Below are 27,550 nucleotides of genomic sequence, written 5' to 3' on the forward strand. Positions count from 1 at the left end.
ATTCTCTGGCCAAAGTCACCAGTGACTTTCTAAAGGTCAAACTGAATGGACTCTTTTAAATATTCACCTAGTTGCACTCTTCTCTTGCATTTGATACTGTTGACTCCTCCATTCTCAGTGTTCTGCTCTGGCCTTCTCTTCTCTCTCTACTTGTGCTCTCTGGAAAGCTCACCCACTCCCATGGCTTTGACTGGTGGTTTATATTCTTGACCCCCAAATCTATATCTCCAGTCCAGCTTTTTCTACTTAGCTCCAGAGTTCTATAAACAAAATAGCCTTCTTCATAATTTTTTTGGAATTCCAATGGAAACTTCAAGCTCCATCCAAGCCCAAGTGAACAAGTCCCCTTCCCCCCACAGTTCCTCCTCCCTGCTCCTCTATCTCAGTAGATGACAGCACTGTTTAGACTGAGCCAGAAACCTTGGAGTGAACTTCATCTCCTTCATCTTAAATCCTCATCCACTTCCTGCACTCCCGCCTTCTGCACCATCTGACTTCTATCCAGGTCCTTCTGATTTTACCTTCCTGAAGTTTCATGCTGCCTATCTTCTCCATCCCAACTGCTACTGCATTAGCTAATGTCCTCCCACCTTCCATCTCCATCCCTTTTATGGACCCTTTACATTTTGCTTGATAGCTCCAACTAAAACATATATCACATCATGGTACTACCCTGAGCAGGGAGTATAACTCCGCTAAGATCTATACTCCTGTCTCTCTTCAGACCCATCTGTCCTGCTTCCTGCCTCCTGCCTCTCACCCTGCAGTCAGCCATATTAAACTACCTGCTGTGCCTGGAACTTTCCATGCTAAGTCTCGGTTTGGAATGTCATTCTTCTCCTTCACACCCCCCTGCTCCCATCTGTCTAGCAAATATCTACTTAAATTTCAGGGCTCAGCTCAACCTTCCCACTCTTTGCAAGGCTTCATCTACTGTGCTCTTCCTTTCACCCCAGGCAGAACTGACAACTTTCTTTCTGGGGCTCCATCTCCACATATATGGACCACGTCAGTCTGCCTCTCCTGGACTGTAAATTCCTTGAAGACAATGTCTCTGTCACATGCATCTCTGTACCTCGATGCTCAGCTCATAGTAGGAACAAAACAAATACTCATTGACTGAGAAATGAACAAATTAAAAATGGAGCCTAACCTGTGAGCAAAGGCTAAAATCAGTATGATGACAATGGAACAAATGTTGGTTACAATAGTGAAATGAATCATCACAACGGCCTGTCTGCAGATAGTTCTGCTGTTTGTAAGCCCGCTAACCCTCAGGTTGCATTAGTAAACAAGTCGGGCGGGGATTCTCTAGAGTGTAAGCTGACTTTCAGGGACAGAAAATGGGGTGGTGCCTCATATTGGCTTGCTTCCTTAGCAATTTGCAAAAACAAAACCCAGCAAAACAATACCCCCTTTCCCAAAAGTTGGCACAGGCTCAAGTTTGTCTTTTCCAAAATACTTTCTTTCGTCAGGGAACACTCCCCACGCCACAACTGTCAGGCATAGTGTGCTCTGAATCCATTAGAGAAGGTCAGTCCTGAATACCAAACAGATGCAGAGCCCTGAGTTTCCAGAACTGGAGTCTATGGATTGAAATGTATAACAATAGTCATCTTCTCTGTTCTTGCTGTTCTAAGCTTCACCATAAGTAGGCATATTTTAGAGACTGGCCTTGAGCTATCCTAATTTCCACACCTGAAGTGAGCAACAAATGATTTGAGACAGAAAAGTAATACAGGAGAATGTCTGAGCTTTACATGCCCATGCATGCTCCTTGTTTCCTGACAAAAACAACACTTTAAATCCAGTCAACATCACAGAGACAACAGGCCTATAGAGTTTTTGAACAGCAAAACTTCAGTACTAAATAAATAAATGAGCAAAACCAAATCAAACCAAACAACAACACAAATATCCCTCTTACTCCAGATAACCTATTAATTTCAGACGGAAAGGCCCTAGGCAATAAGGGAAATAAAATGTGATCCATGCATTAAGTAGGTTGGATGGTTAATTTAGGGTGAATAGAAACGGCTAAATAATAAGTTGTCACGGTAGAAAGTAAGTTTTGGACATTCTGCTTCCACATTACTAACCAAACTTGTGAAAATACTCAGAGAGACAGAAAAAAGGACTAAATTTAGATGCTGATTTAATGTATTCAAGAGCATGATTCATTTTCCCCCTGCCCTGGTACAGCCTGGGGAATCTGTGTGTATGGCAGGCAACACAAGGATGCCCAGTAAATAAAGGGAAGTCTCATTCATTCAGAGGCTCGAGGAAGCTAGAGACACCCCATTTTCTCTGCCAACAGAGGTGAACTTCCAAGCACCTCACACACAAAAACGTAGAACCAGATTTCTTAGCTGGCGAAAATCCATCTAATTTTAGCTTTGCCCCCGCCTTGGCATGAATGTGCTGGAAATTTATTCTGTTGCTCCTCTACTCTCAAGTGGTTTTTTTCCCCTCAGGCTCCAGTGGGATCCTGACCAGCTCTCAGAAGCCATGCAACATGGGTCATTTAATGAGATGCCCAGAAGGATATCATCATTCGGTAGCAATGCTTTTAGCAACCTGGAGCCCAAGTCCCCTCACGGTAGCCCATAGATTGGGTCTTAGAGAGCTAGTATATATAACATAAATACCTGAGATGATTTTGGGCTATGTGAAAAAAACAAAAACCAGAAACCCACCAATCAGACAATGACAGCAGGTTCAATTCCCATCCATTAATCAGGGTGTTAGGCAAAGTGTGTAGACGAGCAGATCATCACTGTTCCTTCCTGAGTTTCATTATCTGCTGTTTCCAAACACGTTCTTGCACTCACTTCTGCTCCCAACACCAAAGCACATGTTTTAGCCTCTACAGATAATTGAGATTAAGGCTGGACTATCGTTTGTGTTAACCCAACTTGGCTTAGAGGTCAAAGTATATGTCATTTTGTAAATTTACATTCTTTTTTTCCTTTTGCTTTTAGTCTTTAAGCACATTTGGAAAGTAACCTTAGAAGTCTCATTCTAGCTTTTTTGGCCTTATTGATAGTCTCTGGGTTTAGGACTAACTACAAGAAAAAAATGGAATGTATATTAAAAATCTGTAGTTGGGTAATATTGCCTCCCAGAAGTGAGGGCATTAAAGCTGTCCTCCCTTCTGAGGTGTGAGACAGATGTTAATAACCCACCCCGAGGGCCCCAAGATACAGCCATATACACTCACTTAATTAAGAAAGATTATTTCTGCAAACATGAAATAGGTATAACAATTTTGCAGCTAAAAACAAAAAGAGTTAGACATGGAGCGCGTGCATTACGTTGGAAATGAGCTGCTCTGAGAAGGTGTGCGAGAATGAGCAGCACTTGGAGAGGTGCCCACAGGGCACATCCACAGGATGGGGTTGGTGGACCCTGGGCAGGGCTGTGGGTCCAGGTGGATATGAGATCCAATCAGCCTGAATACATGCTTCACAAACCGACCTGGACACGGCACGGAAAGTAGGCAAGACACCGCAGGGCAGCATAAATGATTTGTACCTTTCTCAAATAGCTCGGTACTTGGGTCTCCTGGGCAGTTCTGAATGTCCGGGCAGGGCCATCACCCAATCCCCCTTTGGCCCACTCAGTGCCATGACATGAGAACCAAATCATTTAGAGGACAGGGATGTTCAATGACTTTGGCCAAGTGTAATGACAGATTTGGGGGCAGTGTTCTATGCCCATTTGAGAAAGGACAGATACTCTAACACTCTAGACAGAAAACTGGCTGATTTAGCTTAGAACAGTGGCCACCATTGCAGCCAATTTCAGAATATCAAAAAGGAAGGTAAGTGGTCGGGGGAAGGGTGTCATGAAGGTTACATCCATCCAAGGCTGAGTTGGCTACATACTGGGATATGTGGGATATGGGGTAGAAATTTCTTCTCACACACATAGAGCACCACAGACCTAATTAACAATGTGGGAAATCTGTATTCATACTTCACTCACACAAAACACTGCACTTCCATCTCCAGGGTTTTTTCAAATTCTAAACTACAATCAGCCCTTCTTTTAAAATAACAATAATAGAACCTCTGATTCAGCCAGATGGTGGTGTTTGTTGCACTAGGCTGGGTTCATAGTACAACATCAATAAATGGCCACTTGTAGACGGACGGACAGAATCCCACTCATAAAGCACACCTACACCTCCCTCCTTCTCCCATCCCAAAATGTTGCATTGTCAAAAGACCCATGGGGGCTTAATTTCATTTGGGGAAAGAAAGGAAAGATAGAAAAAGTAAAATAATGTAAGTGGAAAAGCAATTTCTTGGGGAAAAATAGTACATTTAATTTCTGAGGAGAATGATCATAGGTGGGCTTTTTAAGTGTTGTTTTGTGTTTAGGGACCATTTGAAAGAAGGAATTCAAAAGAGTTTTCCCCAGTCCCTGGAAAGCTGTCTTGGTGAAGGCTGCACATTGTCAAAGATATTCCAACTGGGAGATGGAGTTAAAATTCTTGCTCAGTGAGATGGCTAAGTCTCATGAAATGAGTATTTGTTCCAATTAGGTGTTACAAAAAACCTTCTTGCCTCAGATAACTCATTGTGAGAAGGAAAGAGTATTTGTTCAAAACCCATCATGGAAGGGAAAATGAGAGACTGGTGTGTCCTGTGGCCAGTGTACACATGCTCTTCACAGGCCTGTAGGACTCACACTTTTTGGTGCTTTGTCCTTATTTTCCTGGTCTCAGTCCTACCTGGGACTGGCAGGGGTGGGGTGGGGGAGATGCTGACTAGTCTTTGCTCCTGTTCTTAATAAGCTATACTACCTAGTTATGTAACCCTAATCCATGTCCATAGTCCAGAGCTCAGATGGCTGGCCTGTCAGCAAAAAATGTTAGAAAAATGTTAATTCAACAATGTTGGAAGGATGTTATTTCTAGAGTTAAACTCCTCAGGGAAAATGAGAAATGGTTGCTCCCGGGATTCAACTCCTCCAAACTGAAAGATATTTCTTTCCTGATGCTTTCTTCCCAAATAATTTCCCAGTGCCTGGTATGTCCTGACATTTTATCCAAATAAAATGCTGGAACAGACTCCTAGAACACAACTATCTACAAACTCTATACAAGAAGGGTGTTTATTACAGAGAATCAGCATCTATTAGGGCATGAAACATCGGGGGCCTGCTGGCACTCGCTCCTCACAATGAATCACTTCATGATATAGATACTATTTTTTTTTCTGGCATTTACAAGCAAGCAACTCATTTTATAACCTAAGGCATTTTCCATACTTCCAGGCAATGAATACTAGCTTCTTTTGAGTCTCAACAGCACATAATTTAAGACAGTGGGAAAAGGAGCTGGAGAATAGTTTCCAGTGCAAGGAAAACATGCAGATGTTTGCCCTCACTCTTGAATTCTGATGGCGAAATTGAGAATTGTTTATTTGTTCTGAAGTCAAACCCAAGGAATTTATTTTTTAAAGGCTGGGGGCTGGGGTAGGGTGGGGAGTAGTGACATAATATACTCCTAATATTGAAATATTCAACACATGGCCCTAGGATTTTGAATCCCCAAAGAATTTAGACCTTTTTAAATGGTTCATTCTTGATCAAATTTGGCACATCAGATGTCACAGAAAGGACATACCTGAAAAAAGCACCCAAGGACTACTTTGCTAAAATTGTATATTCACCTTCTGTAATTGTTTTTTTTTCCTCCAAGATAGCAAGCTAGGAATCAGTCCTCTATCTTGAGCCATTTATTGAAAACAAACAAATGAACTTGGAAAAGATGACCCAAATGAAGTTAAATACCTGACTTTGGTGTATGAGAATCATAAACTTGCTTACGGTCTATCTGGTCTGCAAACACTTCCCCATAAATCATCCAATAGGGCATGTAGAAGATGTTCTTGGCCAATTTCCATGATGGCTCCTCGTTGGGAAACAGAATGGCTTGCCTGGCGACCCCAAAACTCATCAGTACCACCAGCATAATGATGACAAAGTACATCATGTCTATCATCTGGAAGGGTGGGGAAGCAGAGGGAGAAACAAAAGAAAACCAGAATGACTGAGTATTCCTGTGGTGCTGACATTGATGGAAACCTTTGAAGGAGGTGCACTTTTGAGACTGCTGATAAGGGATGTTGACATAGGGAGCTGTGTTCAGGTAAGAGAACACCTGGTCTATTGAAGCCAATGTCCATACAAGCTTGTCAGTAACTCAAAAATCATTTAAAAAAAAAAAAGACAGCACATGCACAATGGAACCCCTTCATCTTTCATTATTTTCTGTGGGACCTAGTCAAGACTAGGCATGAGAGTCATATAACACAGAGGCTTGAGTCTGTATATTAATGCAGTACTAACTTTTTTTCTGCTCCTGGGAAAGGCAAATGCCCTTGCTGGGTCTCTTTCTTCTTAGCAAAATTGGAATTGAGATAGTTGAACTATTTCAACAACTATTGCAATGCTGTAAATTCCCTAAATTCTGAAAGGCTTATGGAGAGCTGAAAAGCTCAAGAAAATCATTTGTTAACAAGGCTAGGACAACCCAAATATCCACCTTATACCGTCTTATCCTTGTGGCCCCGACCTCACTGAATGGTATTCTACCACAAACCAGTCTCAGAGAACCACTTCTTCTGTGCTTTCCTCTGCAGTGCGTCCTATCAGTTACGGGGCGTGTTTTCGTAGGCATTAGAATCAGGTAGCCTAATGGCCCATTCCAGTGTTTGCTGTTGAAATGTTGGATTTTCATCTCGACATGTTTATAAAATTCTCGACTCCATTCAAGTACAGTGTTATCTCTTATCCCTCTTTATTCCTTTCTTTTTTGCTTGTTTTCATGATACATGTTATCTGGGATCTGTTTCTCACATGCCAAATTACTTTCCTTTTATCACCAAAAGTAGATGAGGATGTACTAACTATTATTTTGCCTGGCCAGACAGAACCCACTGCCTCCTTCTTTCAGAAACAGTTCCCACCCATTTTGGCCCTAAAGGTAGGTGTCTTTTCCAGGCTGGGTTAATCATGGTACCTTGCCCTCTGGCAAGTGACAAGAGGTAGGCATGCGTCACAGACAAGCCAACCAGAATCCCTTCTTTGGATTTTTTTTTTTTTTTTTTTTTTAACTGAAGCAGGAGAGAGAAGCTCCCTTACTCTCTCTGTAATGATGTGAATTCAGAGTGTCTGAGGCTGAGTCTCCCACTAGTGAAACTGACCAGAGTGAATGAAGCAGCTATTCCAGAGAGAAAGAGTGCGCTGTGATGGTAGTTGGGGGCCTGGCTGCAGTAGCTTTTAAGCCCAGTTCCATCATGCCCTGCTGTAAATCAATTTACCCCTCCTGGGCTTAAGCTAGTTGGAGATTGGTTTCTATCCCTTACATAAAACCACCTAATACAAAAGGCTATCTTTTCTTGGATACCAAATTTCCTGAAGGAATGCCCATCCACAAAGAAAAACTGATGATAATTTTATAAATGGTAATGAAGGCTTTAAATTAGTTTTAAAACTTTATTTTGCAAGACTACATTTCATGGTGCCAGTTATTGGAATTAAAACATTACAGCCTTCCTGTATGCCTTCGGACACTGGGGGCTCAATACATTTTAGGCAAATTAATCAACTTTCAAGGCAACTTAAAAATCTCTCAAGTATTGTCTGACTTTGAATCTAAATAAGAATCTCTCAAAATTTGACGTTCATTCGTATTCGTTCACTGTCCTTAAAAATATATGCTGGTTAATTATTCTTTTCACAACTTAGTGGCCTCAGAACTCTCTTAAAAGTGAGCAAGCCAGCTGTGCTGAAACAGTTTTATAGGGAATGTGGGTCTATTTCTCATCCTCTCTCTCTCTTATAAAATTCTTTCATCATTTATTTACAAAAAGTTCTGTTAGTGAGAAAACACAAATGGGTCCTTCATGTTATGTTTATTTAGACTGATGAAAAGGTGGGTGGGGAGAGGAAGGTGTGTACTTATGAGACTTAGGAACTAGTCTGACCCAAGAAAACTCAGCCAGTAAATACAGCAACTGTTCTAATCTAATTTCTCAGGACTGTTTTCATTCAGCTTGATTGTAATATCTATTCAAAGGGTCAAAACAATCAAAGAAACATTGTTCCCAAACACTCAACTTCATATATTTCAAAGGAGTCTTAGCTTCCATACAAATACTGATATCTGTTGGAGTGAACTGCAGAAACAGGACATTATTAGTGAGAACTGGGTCTGGCTACCTTTATTTTTATTTTTTATTTATTTTTTAATTAATTAATTTATTTATTTTTGGCTGTGTTGGGTCTTCGTTGCTGCGTGCGGGCTTTTTCTAGTTGCGGTGAGCGGGGGCTACTCTTCATTGCAGTGCGTGGGCTTCTTATTGCGGTGGCTTCTCTTGTTGTGGAGCACGGGCTCTAGGCGGGCGGGCTTCAGTAGTTGCGGCACAGGCTCAGTAGTTGTGGTGCATGGGCTTAGTTGCTCCGCAGCATATGGGATCTTCCCGGACCAGGGATCGAACCCGTGTCCCCTGCACTGGCAGGTGGATCCTCAACCACTGTGCCATCAGGGAAGCCCTGACTGCCTCTGTTTTTAAAGCTAAGTTGTCCAATTGGTTTAATATGAAGAGAGCTGATTGTGTCTCATTCTTTCAAATACCCTTTGGTTGGTTTCTATAGAGGAGAGTACATACTGTAGCGGTTAAGTATGTGTCCTCAGGTGTCAGACTACCTGAGTTTTCACCTTGACTCTGGTAGTAAAAACAACTAGGTAATCTTGGGCACGTTGTTTGGTCTTGTTTCTTTTATTTGTAAAGTGGGGATAATAATAATAATGTATATTATTTTTTTTTAAGGATTAAATGAGATAATGTGTGAAACAATGTGGGTAGTTCTCAGTAAAAGTTTATTATTAGAATTGAAAGGAGGTCAGGCTGTGGAGTCAGATAGACAGGAGTTTGAATCCTTCCTTTGTTCCTTGTCTAGTTTCAGTTTGTTCAATTATGAAATGAAGATACTAAAACCTATTTCATGGGGTTGTAATGATGATTGACATGTCTGACATGGTATTTGGCACATAGTAAATGAAACCTATTATTGTTGTTTTTATTCCACATTATATAAGTGAGCTTAGTGCTAGGTTTAGAGACCCATTGAGAAGTGGAATATGAAGAAAAGGGGTTGGAATTCCATTAAGTGATCCTGGATCTGAAGATTAATTGGAATCATACTTGATCAGTATTGAGTCCAGGTACTTTAGCAGCCTGCAGTCCCTAGACCACAGGGCATAGTGAGTTACTTGGCTGTTTAGTACTAAACAGGGGCTCTCTAATATTGGGGGCTTTCGGTATAATCACATCTGGGCATATTTTGTTAAGCTTCCATCCTGGCAGTCCATCCAGCTCACTGATAATTTCTATAGGCATAGTTTACCTACCTTCTGGATCAGTGACTCTATTACTAACGATCTTAAAAGCCCCATGAAAGCGAACAAAGCCCCCAAATATACTCATTTTCTACTTATGAATGACTTCACTAATCAGTCAAGAATAAGTTAGAATGTAGAAAAACTGCAGTACAATCTCTCTCGCTCACTCCATGGTAAGGTTTCATTCTCATCAAAACTGGGGATAATTATGCCATTATTAAAAAGATAGATATGAATTTGAAAATAATCTTACTGTGCTTCCCTGGTGGCGCAGTGGTTGAGAATCTGTCTGCTAATGCAGGGCACACGGGTTCGAGTCCTGGTCTGGGAAGATCCCACATGCCGCGGAGCAACTGGGCCCGTGAGCCACAGTTACTGAGCCTGCGCGTCTGGAGCCTGTGCTCCGCAACAACAGAGGCCGCGACAGTGAGAGGCCCGCGCACCGCGATGAAGAGTGGCCCCCGCTTGCCACAACTAGAGAAAGACCTCGCACAGAAACGAAGACCCAAAACAGCCAAAAATAAATAAATAAATAAATAAATTAAAAAAAAAAAAAAGAAAATAATCTTACTGCATTAGTGTGACTTTAGTTATTTCAAGTATTTAAATGTGACTCAACCTCTTAAAACTAATATATCTGGCTTGCTTGGGTCTTTCCCAATTTTATTTATTGAAATAAGATAAGGTAATGATCAATTACGAAAAACAACCAATCAAATAATGTATTCACCTAATGTACTGGTTCTCTACAGAGGGCAATTTGCTCCACAGGGGACATATAGCAATATCTGGATGTTTTTGTTGTTGTGAGTGTGTGTGTGTGTGTGCGTGTGTGTGCGTGTGTGTGCACATGCATGCGTGCACACATGCGCTCACGCACACACGTTACTGGCACCCAGTGGGTAGAGGTCAGGGATGCTGCTAAACATCCTATGATGCACAGGACAGTCCCCCGCCCCCAACGAAGAATTATCTAGTCCAAAATAGCAATAGTGTCAAGAATGAGAAAACTTGGCTTAATTTTGCAGCTGTTATAGTTCTTCACTTTCACTGGGTCTATTTGAGAATATATTTGAGAATTTCACATTTGAGAATCTCATAGATGGTCTGTCCCCTCTGTCCAGAAAATTCATACATCTACACATTTTTATACATAAATTGTGTGGAAAGCAAACAGATCCTCTCTCCTAAACCTCTTCCATAGACTAAGTGGAGACTCTGCTTTTAGATGTGGAAATTTTCACCACCATCTCAAATTCATCACTAAAGTACAAAGATGATGTAAGAGGTAGTGTTGTACAGTAAGATACGCATTTGTTTCCTACTCAAAAACCCCCCAAATGAACTGGGATTCAGCTTTGGGTAAGTAACTCAAGCTTACTGAATTCAAGTTTTTCCACCCTAGAGTGGGCTTTGTGATATATTCCCTAAACAATGCTGGTTTTATAAACACCAAGCTTTTGTACAAAAGGATTAGGAATAGAGCAAATAAGTATGCTCACCAATTTTTCCTTTTTCCATTGTACTTTAACAATGATAACAGATATAATTTATCAACTACCTACTGTAAGCCAGACATTGTTGACCACTTAACCTGTGTTATTTCTAATTATCACCACAACCTGACGAGATATGCATTTATTATTACTACTTGGAAATGAGTGAACTGCATCTCAAAGAGGTTAAATAAATTGCTCAAGGTTTTATAATCCTTTCCTTTTAGATTCAGTCTCCCTCTCTTTGTATGAGTTTGCCAGTGCTTTTGTAGGAAAAGTTTTTGTTATTTAAGACTCATTTTAGTAGAGTTACATACATACACACACACAAAATAATAATAATAATAAATATTGATTTGCTGACTGAAAGGTAAGCAGTAATGATGTAAATAGTAAAACTTGAGTGAGAATGATGAAAGATATCTGTTGATCAATTGTTCAACTGTTTCAAGAGCTGATACAATGGGAGTAGAGTGGAGGACATTAGGAATGAGATTTTTCAGTAAGAGCTGTTTGCCACAGTAAAATGGATGTACTTGGCTTTTCCATATATGCCCTGTAAAGGTTAAGTAAGGGGACACACTTAGAAAAGTGGGGTAACTGATAAAAAGCACCCAGTTTCTGAGCATCAGACTCTGATTCTTCCTCTAGTAAGTTTGGAGAGGGGGCTGATTTACTTGTGCATTCCCAGGGTTACACCGATGCTGTCCTGTGAGGGTTCAGTCTTTATGGAGAAAGTCTGGAAACTAGTGTATGGTCCAGGAATACCAGAACAAGTCCACAGCCATATGTGGGGAAGCATATTAACTTGGCACTTGGGATTCTTTTTTAAAAAGAATAAGATAAGTAGGAGCATCATTCTGGAACCCAGTTTTCAACAGATATCATTCTCCAGTAATGTAACAAAACACATAATATATTGACAGAACTTAATGTTCAGCTCAAACTCAACCTAACTCAACTCAAATAAACTATGTTTTTTTCCCCCTCTGCGTAGGGAAACATGTTTTTCTAGAACTTCATTAAGAAAAAAGGAATCTGTTAAAAATTTACAGTGGAGATCCATACCTTCTCCGATATAAAATGTAACTTCTGTGTGAAGGCTTCCCTGACCAACCGTCTCTTTTCTATGCTCCTGAGGTATTTTATACACAACTCTGTTGCAGCATTCTCACACTGTATGGTAATCACTTCTCTCTTTCTCTCATCATCTACCTCATTAAATGAGAGCCCTTACATACCCAACTCCTACCCAGGTGCCTGGCACAAAATAGATGATGTTTATAAATATTTGTCAGTAAGTGAGTGAGTGATAGTTAATCCTCCAGTTATGTATTAATAATATATAGTTATAGTCAAACTTCTGAACACTCAAAAGGAATTAAAAAATAAAACACCCCCAGGGCCATCTCAGACATTGATAGCAGACCCAAATGAATGATTTCCCTCTTCCTATGATAACCACTCCTTCCCTGAGAACTTATAACATGGAATCAGAGGACCCTGCTTACCATTTTTCCAATCATCATTACATATGGGCCCAAATACTTGTTCACGCCGAAGATGTCTAATAGACGAATGTACCAATAGATGATGTTCACACAATAGATGACCCTCCCGTCACTCCTGAAGGGCTGGTCTTGGAGACGAAGGATCATTCCAACAGAGAACAGAAGGATGGCTATGAGGTCTGTGACATTCCAGTACTCTTGCAGCCACACCTTTACTTTTTGTAGCAATTTCCCTGGCTCTGACATCAAAATCTGAAAGTCAAGAAAGAGAGTGGGGTTAGGTTTGATTTCTGTCTATATTTTCAGCCCAGTTGGAAAGTGCTTGGTCTGTTAGCTGACAACAGTAGCTTGTTTTGTCTACCTGTATCTACTCATCTGGGTAGCCTAAGCTTAGCTCAGTTGTATATAAGCAATAAGTTTGATCCTTTGGGACGCCTTACAATTCTAAGACACACATTAGGGTTTTGCTATAAAATTATTGATTCCTAATACCCTGCAAATCTCCAAAATCCTCCTTCATCTGAGTAAACGGTATCACCATATTGAGTTACTCAGGCCACTAACTTAGGAGGACTCCTTCATTCCTCTTTCATACCCATATCCTCTGCATCAACATGTCCTCTTACCTATATTTCCAAATACGACCTAGTCCAACCACTTCTCACCACCTTCAGTGTCGCCACTCTATCCTAAGCCCCATTACATTGCCCAGATGATTGCAACAGCCTTCTAACTGGTATCCCTGCCACCACTGTTGCCCGACCAGCCTCAGTGTATTCTCTGAGCAGCACACAGAAAGACCTTTAAAAGCCTAAGCTGTGAGCTGGGTGGTGATTACACAGTTGTATGGGTAGGTAAAAACTCATCAAGCTCTACCCTTATGAGTTGTTCATTTTCTTACTGGTGAATTATACCTCAATTTAAAAAAGAGAGAGACTTGAGAGACATATGAACAACAGCAAAACTAAAGTAAATTGTGATAACTGAAAATTTAAGCCTTCTGATGGCTTCCATTATGAATACAGAAAGATCCAAACTCCTTACAGTGGCCTCATTTCATGTCCCACCATATTATCCCCATTCACTACCCTGAGGCCGTAGTGGTTTGCTCTTAAGCATAACAAATCCATTCTATACTCAGGACATTTGCACTTGTTCCTTTTGTTGGGCATTTTCTTCTCCCAGATTTTTACATGTCTGGGTTCTCCTTATACTCAAGGTCTCCACTCAAATTTCCCCTTCTTAGGAAGAACTTCCTTGACCACCTCCCTGCAGTGGTCTCCACATGCCCAAGCCACTAATACATTATCCTACTCTATTTTTTGAAGATTTTTATCACTATATGGAAATCTTCTGCATGCATGTGTATGTGTGCTTACATGTACACATGCCAGTCTAGCTAGCTAGCTATCATCTATCTATGCATCCCTCTCAACATCCATCCATCTCTCCTCTCATCTATAACTGTAAACTTTGAGGACAGACCCTTTGTTTCCCAGGCCCTGCTACATAATAGACACTCATGTGTTGACTGATTGTTGCAGAGACACCTCATAGCAATTCTCCACTCCCTTGTATATCTTAACTGCTGGGTGGTACTCTGAATTATCTTAAATCTAGAGGGGTTTTTTGCTGCTCCACACTCTATAAATGAAGAGTTGGACAGTAGGAGTTGACACCCATTCTGCAGCACAGGATGTGAGGAACCTGGTGAGGCTATACAGCAGGGCTACCTTCACGAATCACTTGTGTTTGCCTCTGAGATTTCCACCTCTTCAAGCCATGACCCACCCCTTTCCCGACTCAGGACCTCTCAAAGGAGAGGAGTGCAAAGACGGGGGCCAGGTCTAATCTACAGCTATTTATTTGAATCCTCACGGTGCCTTTAATAGCTTGCCTTGGCCTGAAATATTAAGGAAGGGAGGTTTTATTAGTGAGTCAGGACTGGGGCTTGGAAGGCTGAGCAAGATACCAGGAGCCACGTGGTAGCCTCATTCTTCATCCTCTAGTGCCTCATTCCTAAACCCTAGCCCTTAGCATGCATCGGAATCACCTGGAGGGCTGGTGAAAACACGGTTGCCTGGGCCCCAGTCCTGGAGTTGCTGCTTCAGTATGCCTGTGTGGGGCTTGAGGATTTACATTTCTAAAAGCTCCCAGGTCATGCTGGTGACCACAGGTTGGGAGCCACTGTCCTACCCATGAGGAATTCCTGCAGCAGCTATTGTCCTGATGGCTTCCCACCCAGGCTCCACCTTAACTAGGGGAAAAAACCTGTCTGCGCACAAGCGTATGTGCTGGGGTGGGGTGGGGAATGCCTTAGAGTTTCTCTAACCCTTTGCCCACACTCGCCTAAGGTTTTTAGTATATATGTATATATATTTTAAATAGTTAAAGTATTTTTCTGAAATCTCAACATAAAAAGAGATAAAAGCAGAGTGGCCGGGGTGAGGCCTCTCTTAGGATCCCAGGGATCCGGGGCGCGTCTCAGTTTGCAACCTCGCGGGAAGTGGAAAGAGCCGTGGGCCTCGGGCCGGGTCAGTCGGGTTTAAGACCCAGCTCTCCTCTCTAGCTGTGGGATGCAGAAAAATTGCTCAATCCCTGGGTCTTGGTTCCCATACCTGTGCAGTGGAGATGTCGTCACAGCGCGCCACCTACCTCACGAGTCGCGGGGAGGAGGCCCCACGTGAGAAGCTGTCTAACCGCACCCGGGAGCTGTTACGGGCTCTTACGGCATGACCGGGCTTGTTTGGCCGACCGCGCGCAGAAGCAAGTGTGCCGGGAAGGGGCGGGCCCAGGGAGAAACCACAGAGCCCGCCTATGTCCCCGGGGGCGCGGAAGCCTACAGCCTTTCCGCTGTTCTCAGGCTCCTGCGTCTGAGGTCTGGAGGGCCCGCGTGCTGTGAGGAGGCACCAGGCGGGACGCTCGGCGCCTGAGCATGTCCTTAATGGGTTCAGGGACGTGGGGTGAGGGGCCAGGGGGCAACCTCATTGGGCCGAAGAGAAGGTCAGACACTTAGGTGGTCAGTGCCTCCCGCCCACTGCTTCCTCGGAAACAAGGACTCTTGGTTGACCCCCCGCTGACCCCAGGCTCCAAAGCCTGCTCTCCCCGCTGTTATATGCCGCCTCAGGAGAAATGGATAGCCAGCCTGGAGATTCCTGGCAGCCCGCCGGCTTGGCAGCCTCTTCCAGAACAGTCCGTGGAGTACAGACTGCTCCCTGTCTTCTTCCAGTCTAGTCCCTGGAGAGATTCCAGTCTCCCTGCTCAAGTCTCTCCCTTTTCTGCTTGTCCTGGGGAAGGAATAGGCATCTGGGCTTTAAATCACAAAGCCAGGGAGCTGGCGCTGCACAGCAACAGGGCCCGCAGCAGTCGCGGCCTCAGTTCTCAGAGAGCTACACAAAGACCAAGGCGAATTTATTACTGTTTTCAGTTTACAAACGGGAAATGCACAACAGTGGTCAGGAAGTGGAAGGCATTATGAATGGGAAAGCCTAAGAGGAGACAACTAGCTGGAATGAGGCAAAGGCAGCCACTTAAAAAAAAAAAAAAAAAAAAACCCAGTCCCTTATAAAATGGGACTCTCAGGATAGGGGCATGCTGGTTAGAATTTAAATATCCCCAAAGCAGTTAAAAAACCCAAGGAAGGGCTCTAAATATTTATACGTTTGTTTTTTTAAAAAAATGATCCCACTTTTTCTCTGGAGAACATTCTAGAGCTAAGCCCTAAGATAGTAAGGCCCTTTTAACCTTAGTAATGAAGGCAAGGGTGAATTTGTGGGTTTGTAGGAATCCTTTTTTCTATGGAGCTCAATATATTTTCCTACTCACTGTAGTACAGCAAGTAGGGTTGTTCCGGAGCTCTCGAGAATGCAGTGGACTTGACAGGGAGTAATTCTTCCAGAAAAACCTCTCCAGCTGATGTGTAGTTCCAGTGGGAAATGCAGAGGAATCATCATACCTTACAAGCCTGCCTCCCCTGTGGGCTTGGGAATGGGCTTTGGGAGCTTGTTGGGCAGGGTTGCAGAGCCCTCTGGTGGATTATTGCTTGACTACATTTATTCTAATGGCTCTGAATCTGATGACCCGAGGCTAGCTTTGACTTCACGTCACAGGAGGGTGGCATTTTGATGGCCCCTTTTATGCGATGGCGTTGGGGGGAGAAGAGAGGGACCCACATCCTCAACCTGAAGGACAAGAAATATATTCAATTCACTTAGGGCTGGGAGAGAGGCTGGCGCCCAGCAGGGACATAATAAATGTTGAGAAGGAATAAACCAGGGAATAAATTAACGAATGAAAGCATAGTTCCTCTTAGAGCTGCTGAAATGCATTTGCAGAATCACAGGTATTGGTGGACTGTGTCCAAAGAGACACAGAGTAATGGGTTGCAATGGGAGTTAAAAGTGGAAAATTTAAAGATTAAAAAAAACTTTTTTAAAGTAGAAAAAATTTTAAAGTCATGTTTATCAGGACGAGGAAAGACAGGTGTAAACACTGTTGAAGACAACTGGAGGGTTTCTTGGGGGTAAGAGATAACTCTAGCAGAAAATAGACTAGATCCCAAGCATGCATGGACTGACAACCCTATAAACACACACTGAAGCCTCCCAGGTCTGTCAGCAGCCGTGGAAGCCAAGTCCTTTATTTCTGTGGCAGTGTTAAGAGAAATAGTTTCTGGCTTAACTTGGATCCCGAGTGTTCCATGATCCCCTCTATCCACAGATGTAACTAGCCACTGTCTTTCTCCTCTGTTCTCTTTTATGAAAGCAGTTACCTCTCTCATCTTTTCTATTCCCAGGGTGAAAATATAGGAAATGACGATCCATTCCTGGGTGGAAGGCCAGCGCTCCATCTTCACTAACACGATATAGTTGAAGAGCATCAAGTATCCGATGTACGCCAGCTGTAAGGAAACACAATACAGTGCTCTGGCTGCGAAGACCTGGGAGCCCTGCCCTTGGGCCAGGCCACTGTGAGTTAGGACACAACAAGGTCAGCAAGCAGGACTAGGAATTCACGACGAAATGAACTTCTAGGCTCTAAACGATCAAAAGAATTTTAAAAGACTGTAATTTTGAAATAATTTGATATACAATCTTCCTTTTGATCCTTGCGTGTCTCTGCGTCCCAGTACTTTGCTTGTACCTATGTGTCATGATGCACCATTTTGTTTTGCAATTCCCCGTTTCTCGTATTTTCTTGGCTAAACATGGAACCTCTTCTCTCAGGGGCTGCTCTTGCTCATGCATGAGTCTTGCGTCCTTGAACTAGGACAGCACAGTGAATTTTTGCCTAACGAATACCAGGTAGATTAAATGTCTGTAAGAAGGAAAGGCAGACACATGCTATACGTGTCAATTGGTCAAACCGACATAAATAATAGCCCGGAATTTCTTGGAGCCCCACTTTAATTCTCTTCCATGTTAATGTCTTCTTTTTTTCTCCTATCTTAATGTGCTTGGTTTGGCGGTGCCCTGGGAAGGTTTTACCTCTTATCCCAGGCACTGCTTTCCTGCCCTGTCCAAGCTGGGATATTCCTTCCTGGTTTCTGCTTCTTTGAACAAAGCAAGAGAAGACAAGCAATTTATAGGAAAGAATGAGTCTGTGAGGTCTGCTGTGGCTTGGAGTAACGTTTAATCCTCACGAGGCACTAGCACTGGAGGTTGAGCCCTGATGGAACTAGCTGAGTTGCTGGGTGTCCCAGGAAGACTCCTCAGGCTTCAGGTTTGGTGAATGTCACTGGACGACTCAGGTATGTCTAGATGAATGAAGTATAGGAGGGCTAGTGAGGTTCTTACGTAAGGGGCTGAGGAGCCTCTGGAGAAGAAAACTCATCCTAGGGGCAATGGCATAGAAGTTAAGCCTTTTCTAGGCAAGGCTTCAGGTCGAGTAAGGTACCTGCTGCCTTTAGGGGCCTCAGGGGCTGTGAATAGGAACTACGAGTGAATTTATTGAAATCTGCACTCTTTGGAGCTTAGGTAGAAAAGAATAGGATACGGTGTGGGCAAAAGGATTGAGACCTTGAGAATTTTGGAGATACCGCATGATTCCGGAGCCCTGGAGGGCAGCTTAGAAGGTGGAGAAAGATGCAGCCTGGCTGGGAGACAGGGGAACGGGCAGCCCTGCAGAGCTAGAGAAATGCTGCTTTCTCTACTAACGGACCTCTTTCCTTCTTTCCTTCCCTTTTTCTTTTTTCTTCCCCTTTTTTTCCTTTTTCCCCTTCTTTTCTTTTTCTCTCCCTGTTTTTTTCATCCCCCTTTTTCTTTTCTACTCTCCTTTCTTCCTGTTTTATTCCCTTTTCCTTTTTACTTTTTATCCTCTCCCCTTTTCTTTTTACCCTCCCCTTTTCCTTTTTTCCTCCCCCTTTCCTTTTTTCTTCCTTTTTCTTCCCCCTTTTCCTCCCTTTCCTTTTTTATCCCCCTTTTCTTTTTTCTCACCCTCTTTTTTATCCTCCCCCCTTTTCCTTTTTTCCCCCTTCCTTCTCATTTAAAAAATAAATGAATACATAGGCCCTTAATATGAGTCAAAGGTACTTTCTGAGACCCTATTACATTGACGGATTTACAGACACGGTGATATAACGTCTCATCTCTTGAAGGGTGGGCATATGTCAGAGTTGAATGAGATCACGTATGAAAGTGAGAGGGCAGCTGCATAGATGCTGGAGGATCAGCAGGCCTCCTCCTCCTCCTGCGAGATTCGCTTTGGTATACACCCCGCCCAAGGACCACCATTTATAACCATGCCTCAGTTCCTACCCCACCCCCTTCGGGATCATTAGCACGTTGTGAAAAACCTCACCTGAAAAGAGTCTACTCAACGTGAAATCGTGTAGGATGGTGTTTAGAGTGTAATTTGTTTCATATGGTTCCTGTTTACCATTATACACTGGCATCCACTCTCTAGTCCCTGTGAGTTCTGTATTTTACAAAACACAAGGAAAGGACTTCAGTGGATAAACGGTGAAATATGCTCTTAGCCTCCTTCTGACCTGAAATCCTTCTCTCTTTCTAGTTGCTTCCTTCTCCTTGTTGGACCAAATTCCACTGCTTCTGGTGGGCCTTGTTAACTGCCCAGGTTTTGTCATTTTACTCAGTTCATTACAAAACATTCCAAAGCATTATCTTCTCTTGTCACAGGTAGGCCCAGTGACACACACACAATTCTTCCAGAACCTCTTCCTTTTAGTACTTAAATAACTCCTTCAATCTGCCTCTCTCCTCTGAACACAGGTCTAATGTACTTGTTTGGCAGAAGGACTAGTGTTTGGTGGAAGGAATACAGACGCAAAGTCAGTGAAACTTGGATTTAAATCCTGGCTCAAGTACATCCCAGCTGTATCTTTTTGTGTAAAATCACTTCGCCTGCCTGGGCCTCCCTTCTGTGAAATGGAGATGTTTGCTATCGACCCTGTAGAGCTTTCAGAAGGATGGGGGAGGGGAATATGCATCTACCTCCTGATACAGTATAGAGGCCCAATGAATGGTGACTGATATTATTATACACCTCCTTCTTCAAGAAACTTCTATGCCTCTCGCCTCCTCTTATCTCAGTCCTTCCTTCCTTTTTACCCCCCTTAACTACTCATACCTCTCTTCTTTTTTTTTCTTTTTTAAATTGACCTCATGGCTTACGCTTCCTCCACGACCATCCTTTTTAGCTCCTGCCTATTTTTTAAATCAGTTACTCTACAATGCTTTTCTTTCCATAAACAAGCTACAATATAATATTTTGGGACAACTCTCAAAATACAGACTTCCAAAATAGGGCTTTAAACATGTTTCAGGGGTACAACAGAGGACTGGATGCTGCCTTGGAAGAAACCTATCTTAGAACTCGCTAACATTCACGGGGCCTTGCTGCAGATAACCCTAACGTGACATGCTTTAATGTGTGTGTGTGTGAATATATATTCACATATATACACACATATATATTCTGTAAGCTTTAACAAGCTGTGTGTGGAATGCCATAGCTTTGAAAAGAAACAGAACCTTGTGATTCTTAAGTTAGTGGGAATCCTATAAGAATTTGTATTTTATTTGCTTATATATTTTTATAAATTTACCATTAACCAAGGTGCGTGACTCCTAAAGTATGAAATGCAAGCACCAAAGCCTGCTGAAGCTGCGTGGGGATCCCTGGTGGGCCCTGGCCATTCCTCGCTTCTTCCCAGGCCTTTTCCTACTGCCACTAGAGCGTGGAGGGGCCCATTGTGTCAGCAGAGGAAGGAGTCTGTTCCTGCTGGAGAAGCCCGGAGCACACCCGGTGCCCTCTGACCCGGCACCACTTTGCACCTTGAATTGGCATCCCCTCCAGCTGGGCACTTGAAACAGGCTCTCACCACAAACTGGTCTGGGAGCCAGTTGGATCCCTGCCTCCTTTCTTCTTGGAACAGAAGAGGACTCAACCTGCTCCTCTGGAAACTTGCTAAGATATGGAAGTGAGGTTAGGTGGAAGTGAGGTGTGTCCTACCTTTCAGAACCTTGGGAGTGTAGAAGGGGATACTTTGGGAAATCAGGGTGGGAACTACTCTTACAGAAAAAAACACAACCAAAAGCAAATGGGCCCTTTGATCTAAAGCTGCATTTTATTGTTAAGCATCTCTGGGGACTTCAAAGATTGACACTCCGCATCTCCATTTACTTCTTGGAGGCTTTGTCAATACATATGGATTTCTGAAAATCATTGTGGAAACACAATCAGACATGACTGGAGCATCCAGTCTGATGGGTCTGTGGAGGGTAACCCAGTCAGCCATGCAGAAGGGAGCTGGACACGTGGGCCCCACTTCTCAAAGGGACAGCCTCACAACCTGCAGTATATGGTACAAGAAAAGCAGTATGCCCCAAGCTTCCCAGACCACAAGACTCACCTGGGAAGCTTGTTAAACACAACCACTCGGGCTCCTCCCTGGAGATTTCATTTAGTGGGTCTGTGATGGGGCCAGGAATTTGCATTTCTAACACAATCCCTTATCATCATGGAAGTTTTGGAAATACCAGGCTGAAAATTCAGCCCTTTGTCTAGGGCAGTGGTTCTCATCCCTGGCTACTTATTACAACCACTTGGGAGCTTTGAAATATCCTGATGTCCTGGCTGTGCCCCAGAACAATGTCAACAGAATCTCCGGGAAAAGAACCCAGGCATCTTTTTAAGTAGATAAACATATAGATTAAATAGAACTCAGTTTTTTTTTTTTTAAGCACTCCAGGTGATTCTAATGCGTAGCCAAGGCTCAGAACCACTGGCCAAGGCATTTGTGATTTAAAAACATTCTTGGCTAACAAACTGCCTCAACTAAGTAAATGGGGACTAGAGGAATCAAGGAAGTAAAATTAATACTGAACTCAGACAAAGAAAAAAAGAGATGCCTTGGAAGGATAAGAGAAGCTAGTATTCTATTTGTAAAGGTGATAGATAATTCTTGATACTACTACTGGTTTCTTTCATGCTCTAGATCAGGAGTCTGTAAACATTTTCTGTAAAGGACCAGATAATTTTTAAGGCTTTGTGGGCCAGATGGTCTCTATCGCAAGTAATCAACTCAACAGTTGTAGCACAAAAGCACCCAGACTGTAGGTAAATGAATGAGTTTGGCTGTATTCCAGTAAAACTTTATTTATGGACACATGAATTACATGTGAATTTCATGTAATTTTCATGTGTCACAAATTAGTCTTCAGTAGATTTTATTTCAACTCTTTAAAAAGGCAAAAAACATTCTTAGCTCACAGGCCACAATAATGGGCAGTGGGCTGGGTCTGGCCTGTGAGCTTTAGTTTGCCTCGCTCCGTCCTAGACAATTAAAGCAGTCTAATATAAGAGAAAGGTAAGTATTCAGTAAATGATAGTTTATCATTATTGACTGGGTGGATGAATAAAACACTGACCGTTGCTCTGCAATGGGACCAGCCTAGGAATAACAACAGTTACATTTATATTGTGCTTACGTGTTCCAGGCCCTGTTCTAAGTGCTTATATATTTCAACACATTTAATCTTTACCAAACCTTATAAAGTAGGTACTATTACTATCCCCATCTTAAGAAAACTGGGAACGTAGTGCTAAAGTAACTTGCTTAAGGTCACACAATAATAAAGAGGCCCAGACAGGATATCTACTTAGGCTGTCTGACTCCAAAGTCCATGTTTGCCACCACTCTGTTGTTTTCTGCAAGGTAAAAATAGTGTATATCTGCATGCAATAGATAAATAGAAATGATTTCTGTATGCCTTAGTTATTTTTTTGGGGGGGGGGGAAGGATTTTTTTAATGTTAATAAATTTAAACTTTAAATTTAAATTTTTACCTCACTAAAAAAGTCATATTTGTATTTTAATAATTTCCCATCCTCTTTGAAGAACAAACTTTGAAGTAGTGGTTTTCAGCTTGTGGCAGTTTTACCCCACAAGGAGACATGTGGCAATGTCTGGAGACATTTTGGTTGTCCTACTTGGGGGCTGGACACTGCTACTGGCGTCTAGTGGACAGAGGCCGGGGATGCTGCTGCGCATGGACAGCCCTCCTCAACAAAGAATCATTCCGCCCCACATGTCAAGAGTGCTGAGGTTGGGAAAGCCTGGCTGACAGCCAGCGTTGAGTGTTAGCATACAGGACCACACAAAAAGGACCTCATCTGGTCATTTGCGTCATCTCGGCCTCAGACTCAGACTCTCCTGTTGCTGACTCAAGTGACTGGTGTGGAGCTGGTTGTGAAAAAGGCCAAAAATACAGATGCACTATCTTTCATCTGGCACAGCTCCACTGTTGGCTGGAGAGCAGCAGAGACGACCTGGGTCAAAGCTCACCTTAAGCTTAAAATATCATGAAAAACGGGGGCAGACAGGCCATTTCTCCCATATGAGGAGGCTATTTCAGGGATAATCTTTTATCTTGTGGGCAGAAAATATTTGCAGGGTGTGCTTACTGGACAGTATTTGCTGTGATTGTAGGTTGCTTTGCATGTTTTTTGCTGCTTTGGTTAGCATGTTGTTTAACCGTGTCAGAGCAAGAAAGGTTGTTTGATGACATACCGGATTGGGAGTAATTACACACTTCTGATCCCCATCTTTCGTGGTTTTCCTTCTAACGCTCTGCTCAGCCCTTACCCACCAAATGTCCCCCCAAACCCAGGACTGGTGTCTAAAATGGGCAACTCTGATCCATTGCTCGTCCATCCAGAACAGGAAGCGTTTTGTAGAAGGACCTCTATTTCCCTTCTAGACTAGACTCATATTCATCTCACCTCTATTTCTGCTAGTTCTCACTTTTACCATTTCCTTTATTTTCTGCAAGGAGGAGAAATGTAGAAGCTGTGGAAGCTGCCTCACAAACTCCACAAATCTTGCAAAGCTATAGGAAAAAGCAAGGTCATAGAGCCATTATTCCTGCCTGTATGGTCTTTATATAATGACTTGTAGAAGAAACCACCCAGGTGTGTGAGAAACTGACATTGGCTCTTTGTGGCCTTGTCTCCTTTAAGAAAAGGAGAAAAGGAAAGACGCTTACAGTGTAGAACCAGAACTTCACAATGGGTGCGTTGTAGAATTCATAGATTTTTCGGCCCAGGGGGATTAACCGGTGTCTGCTCTGAACCTCCTCTTCATCCTTCTTCCTGGAGGACTCCCCGTTGTTTCGTCCCAACATTGCCTACAGTGGAAGAGAACCGATACCGTCACAGCAGGCTTCTGCAGAACATGTTTCAACATGTATCTCATTTTATAGATGGGGAAAGTGTGTTCATAGAACCTAAGAGCTTTGTTCAGGGCCCCCAGAGATTTAGAGATTGTGCCTTCCCTAAGTGTGCATTTGCATTATACATAGAATCTATGTACCCTTTCCCTGGGATGGAAGGCCTTAGGGATATTTCTTGACCATTCTCTTCTCTTCCAGCCTGGAACCTCTGGAAGATGAGCTGTTGGAAGATACCCAGAGTTCTGAGAGAAAGAGCGTAACCTGGAGAGGCCAGGAATCTGTCATTCCTCCCAACCCCTCTCTCCCTTTATATACTGTGAAACAGGCAGGTCTGGGTTCTCTACTCATGCTAATGACTCTTAAGTCAAGGGTAAATTGGACTAGTAATACCTTATTTATCCAAAGGTGTTGAATATTCAAGAGGTTAAGTTATCTGTAGTGCCTGAACTTAGGAATATCTACCCAACTCTTAGGCATATGCCTCGGTTCCCCGATTTCAAACCCTGTAAAGCCTGAATTACTGCTGGTGCTAGTTTGGTGATTCCTGGGCACACGGCCTTCCTCTGCATGGCAGAGTCAACCAGATGGGACTGGAAGTCAGGCCTGACCAGAAAAGGCCCTCATCTCCCAAGTTGTTGCAGATCTCCTTAAGAATTCACTATTTCCTCCTCATTTCTGACAGGAGAAGCGGCAACAACAATTAAACATCACAAAAAAGGCAGAACTTGAGAAAAAGCGGACATACTCAGAAAGGGACTGGGTCCTACCCTGGACACTTAGAATCTGTGGCACCTTGGGCAACTCTTTTAACCTCTCTGAGACTTAGTTTCTTTAACTGTAAAATAAGTAATAGCACCTGATAGAGGGTTGGTTTACAAATCAATCGGCATCTGGAACGTAATAAGTGCTCGGTAAAGATGAGCTGGTCTTTAAAGTGAACTAAGACTTTCTCGGATACTCGTGACTGAAATGATCTAGTTGGGATCTCTCACAAGAAAAAAAGAAGTGTGATATTAGGCACCTATTACAGCATAATTTATTGGCTTTAATTCTTTCCATATTGTTCTAAGCAAGGTTAGTTTTACAATGTTTGGGAAATGAAATTTTTATTAAGTGTGAGAACAGGGTAAAACCTTATAACTACTGAAGACAGACAAGGATTTGGGGGAAGAAAAAGTATAGGAATATGGGTTTAAAGTTGAAGATCTAATTACCAAAATAATTTACCTTGAAGTTGATAACAGAGACAACCACTAGATAATTCTGGTTTCAAACTACCTTACCCACAATATAGATATATTAGTTTCAACTATTTTTGTCATTGCCTCAAATATCCACTTTACTCAAATATGTAACAATCACAAATGATTTACCTGTAACCATTGGATTTCGGGAAAGGGTAACTTCCATTCCTTTATGGACTCTCTGGCTGGAAAAGTACCTTGAACTAATGAATAGGTAAGATTCCATACTATGGCCTATCTAAGAATTTATTTTGATCAGTGAGCTGAGTCAATCTTTGTGATGGATATAGCACACTAGACAGCAATAGGGTTCTATAAATATCGATCATCGACCTCAGGAAACTCTGAAGTTCATGATATTTATCTTCTATAATTTATAATATATGTAACATAATTATCCTACTTCTATTCTGCTTATTTATATGCTCAATAATACAAGACCATTTGGGTACACAATTAGATGAGAGTAAAGGCAGCTTGGAGGGTTTTAGGCATCTTGGAGAATGGCATCTTGGGGTAACCTCTAGGGATGGTGGCTTTCCCAACAGAGTTGTAACAATGCCCTGGGTCTGTGGATGTGTTGAGGCTTTATTAGGCAAAATTCAAGACACTTACCTAGCAAGGCAGGTAAAACAAAGGGAAAAACAGAACAATCTATTTTGCCTTTATTGTTCAAAAATATTTCAAAGTGAGTGCACTTTTAAGAGGCTTGTCTTTCATGGTTTAAGTAAAGCATTTTCGACATTTCATTAATTCCAGCTTAACTTGCTGATTTTGTTGATTTCTCTTCCCAGTAGTCAAACATTTCCTTAGCCTACATTTCTTAAAGCAGATTGTAACAGGGTCAAATACAGACATGACTGCACAATATGGATTTCAGAATCTTTGCTGGCTAGACACAGATGTCAAGTCCGGGAAAGATCCTTTGAGGTGAACTAAGCTATTAAAGGCTACTAAAGTGAAGCAAACTGAGGCTGATGTTTCATGTATAATTTTGGAAGGGCCAAGGGAAAATGTTCCATTCCAAGAGAGGATATACTGATTTAACACAGAAGCTCAAATATCAATGCTATGAAGGGAGTGGAGTTGTCAACAAGCTGCATTCTCCAATCCTGTCTGGGGTGAGCTGAGACCAGTGGTCCAGCAGTAACAGAATTTGTCATTAGGGTCAAAGAAAGTGCCACCTTAAAAACAAGTGCTGTCCAACCCTGACTTTGCCAGCCCATAAGTCCTTTCCTTCCTTTCCTTCTCCCTGCTGTTTCAGCCTGTGGAGAATCAGCTCAGGCAGTAATGCTGTTGTAGTGTCTTCTACTTGGGTTCTCAGTAGACAATGGCAGGGGCTATTCTTTGGGAAGTAGACTTTGCTCTTAGTCCAGAGATGCATCTTTTATTGTGGCTTCTTGAAAGATCAGATCCTCAAAACTCTGGACCGAGCAGAGAGGCAGCTGCCTCTTTTGTTATCTCCCTTGAGACCCAACCAGAAAGAATACTGCTTTAGCTTCTGGCTACCTTCCTAGGTTCCTTCTTTGAGCCTTCCTAGGATGTACACCAATGTCAAGGCCATGTCATACTTGACACAGGAGGCCCATGCATCCCTATTGGATTCTTTCTACTACGTGGTGGACCAAACCAGCTGAGCTCCTACATTTGAGACTAGGAAGAAATTCTTTGCATCCCTTAGGTTTATCAGGTAAAAGCATGGCCAGTGGAGTCTGCATGCCTGGGTTCTAATCCCGGCTTTGCAACTAATTAGGTGGGTAACCTTGGACCATTTAACCTCTCTTGAGTCTCAGCTTCCTCATCTATAAAATGGTATAACAATAGTATCTACCTTGTGGGCTTGTTGTGAGGATTCCATGAGTAAGTGTACGGTTAAGCATTTAGCACCATTATAGCAATATTAGCAAACATTTACCATGTGCTAGGCACCAGTCTACATTAGTTACATGTACACTTTTTACATAGTTTACATGTACCTGTCAGCTAGTAATACTAATAATGTCATTATTCCCATGTTAGAGGTTAAGAAACTGTGCCCAAGGTTGCACAGCAAGTAGGTGACAGGGCAGGATTCTGGCTCCAGAGTGCACACTCTTTACCCCTCTGCTGAAGCATTCAATAAAGATTTGGTATTACTACTACCAACGTTTCTGCTAATGATCAAAATATCATTTCCTATCCTTGAAGG

General features: G+C 42.5%; 1 protein-coding gene across 12 annotated transcripts in view; it reads right to left on the bottom strand.

The window, feature by feature from the left end:
- The window catches only part of TRPM3 (transient receptor potential cation channel subfamily M member 3), a 941,238-nt gene that overhangs the window by 54,732 nt on the left and 858,956 nt on the right, over positions 1-27,550 (bottom strand). For all 12 annotated transcript variants that reach the window (XR_009503681.1, XM_059924893.1, XM_059924892.1 and 9 more), the window contains 4 exons: positions 23,933-24,073; positions 17,197-17,325; positions 12,426-12,677; positions 5,839-6,013 (listed from right to left, as the gene is read on the bottom strand). Coding sequence is in view for 11 of the 12 variants with exons in the window: in XM_059924893.1 (XP_059780876.1) it covers positions 5,839-6,013; positions 12,426-12,677; positions 17,197-17,325; positions 23,933-24,073 (697 nt within the window). In the remaining variant the exon portion in view is untranslated. The remainder of the gene's footprint in view (positions 1-5,838; positions 6,014-12,425; positions 12,678-17,196; positions 17,326-23,932; positions 24,074-27,550) is intronic.

This window comes from Balaenoptera ricei, chromosome 6, assembly GCF_028023285.1.
Source record: "Balaenoptera ricei isolate mBalRic1 chromosome 6, mBalRic1.hap2, whole genome shotgun sequence".
NCBI classification, from domain to species: Eukaryota; Metazoa; Chordata; class Mammalia; order Artiodactyla; family Balaenopteridae; genus Balaenoptera; species Balaenoptera ricei.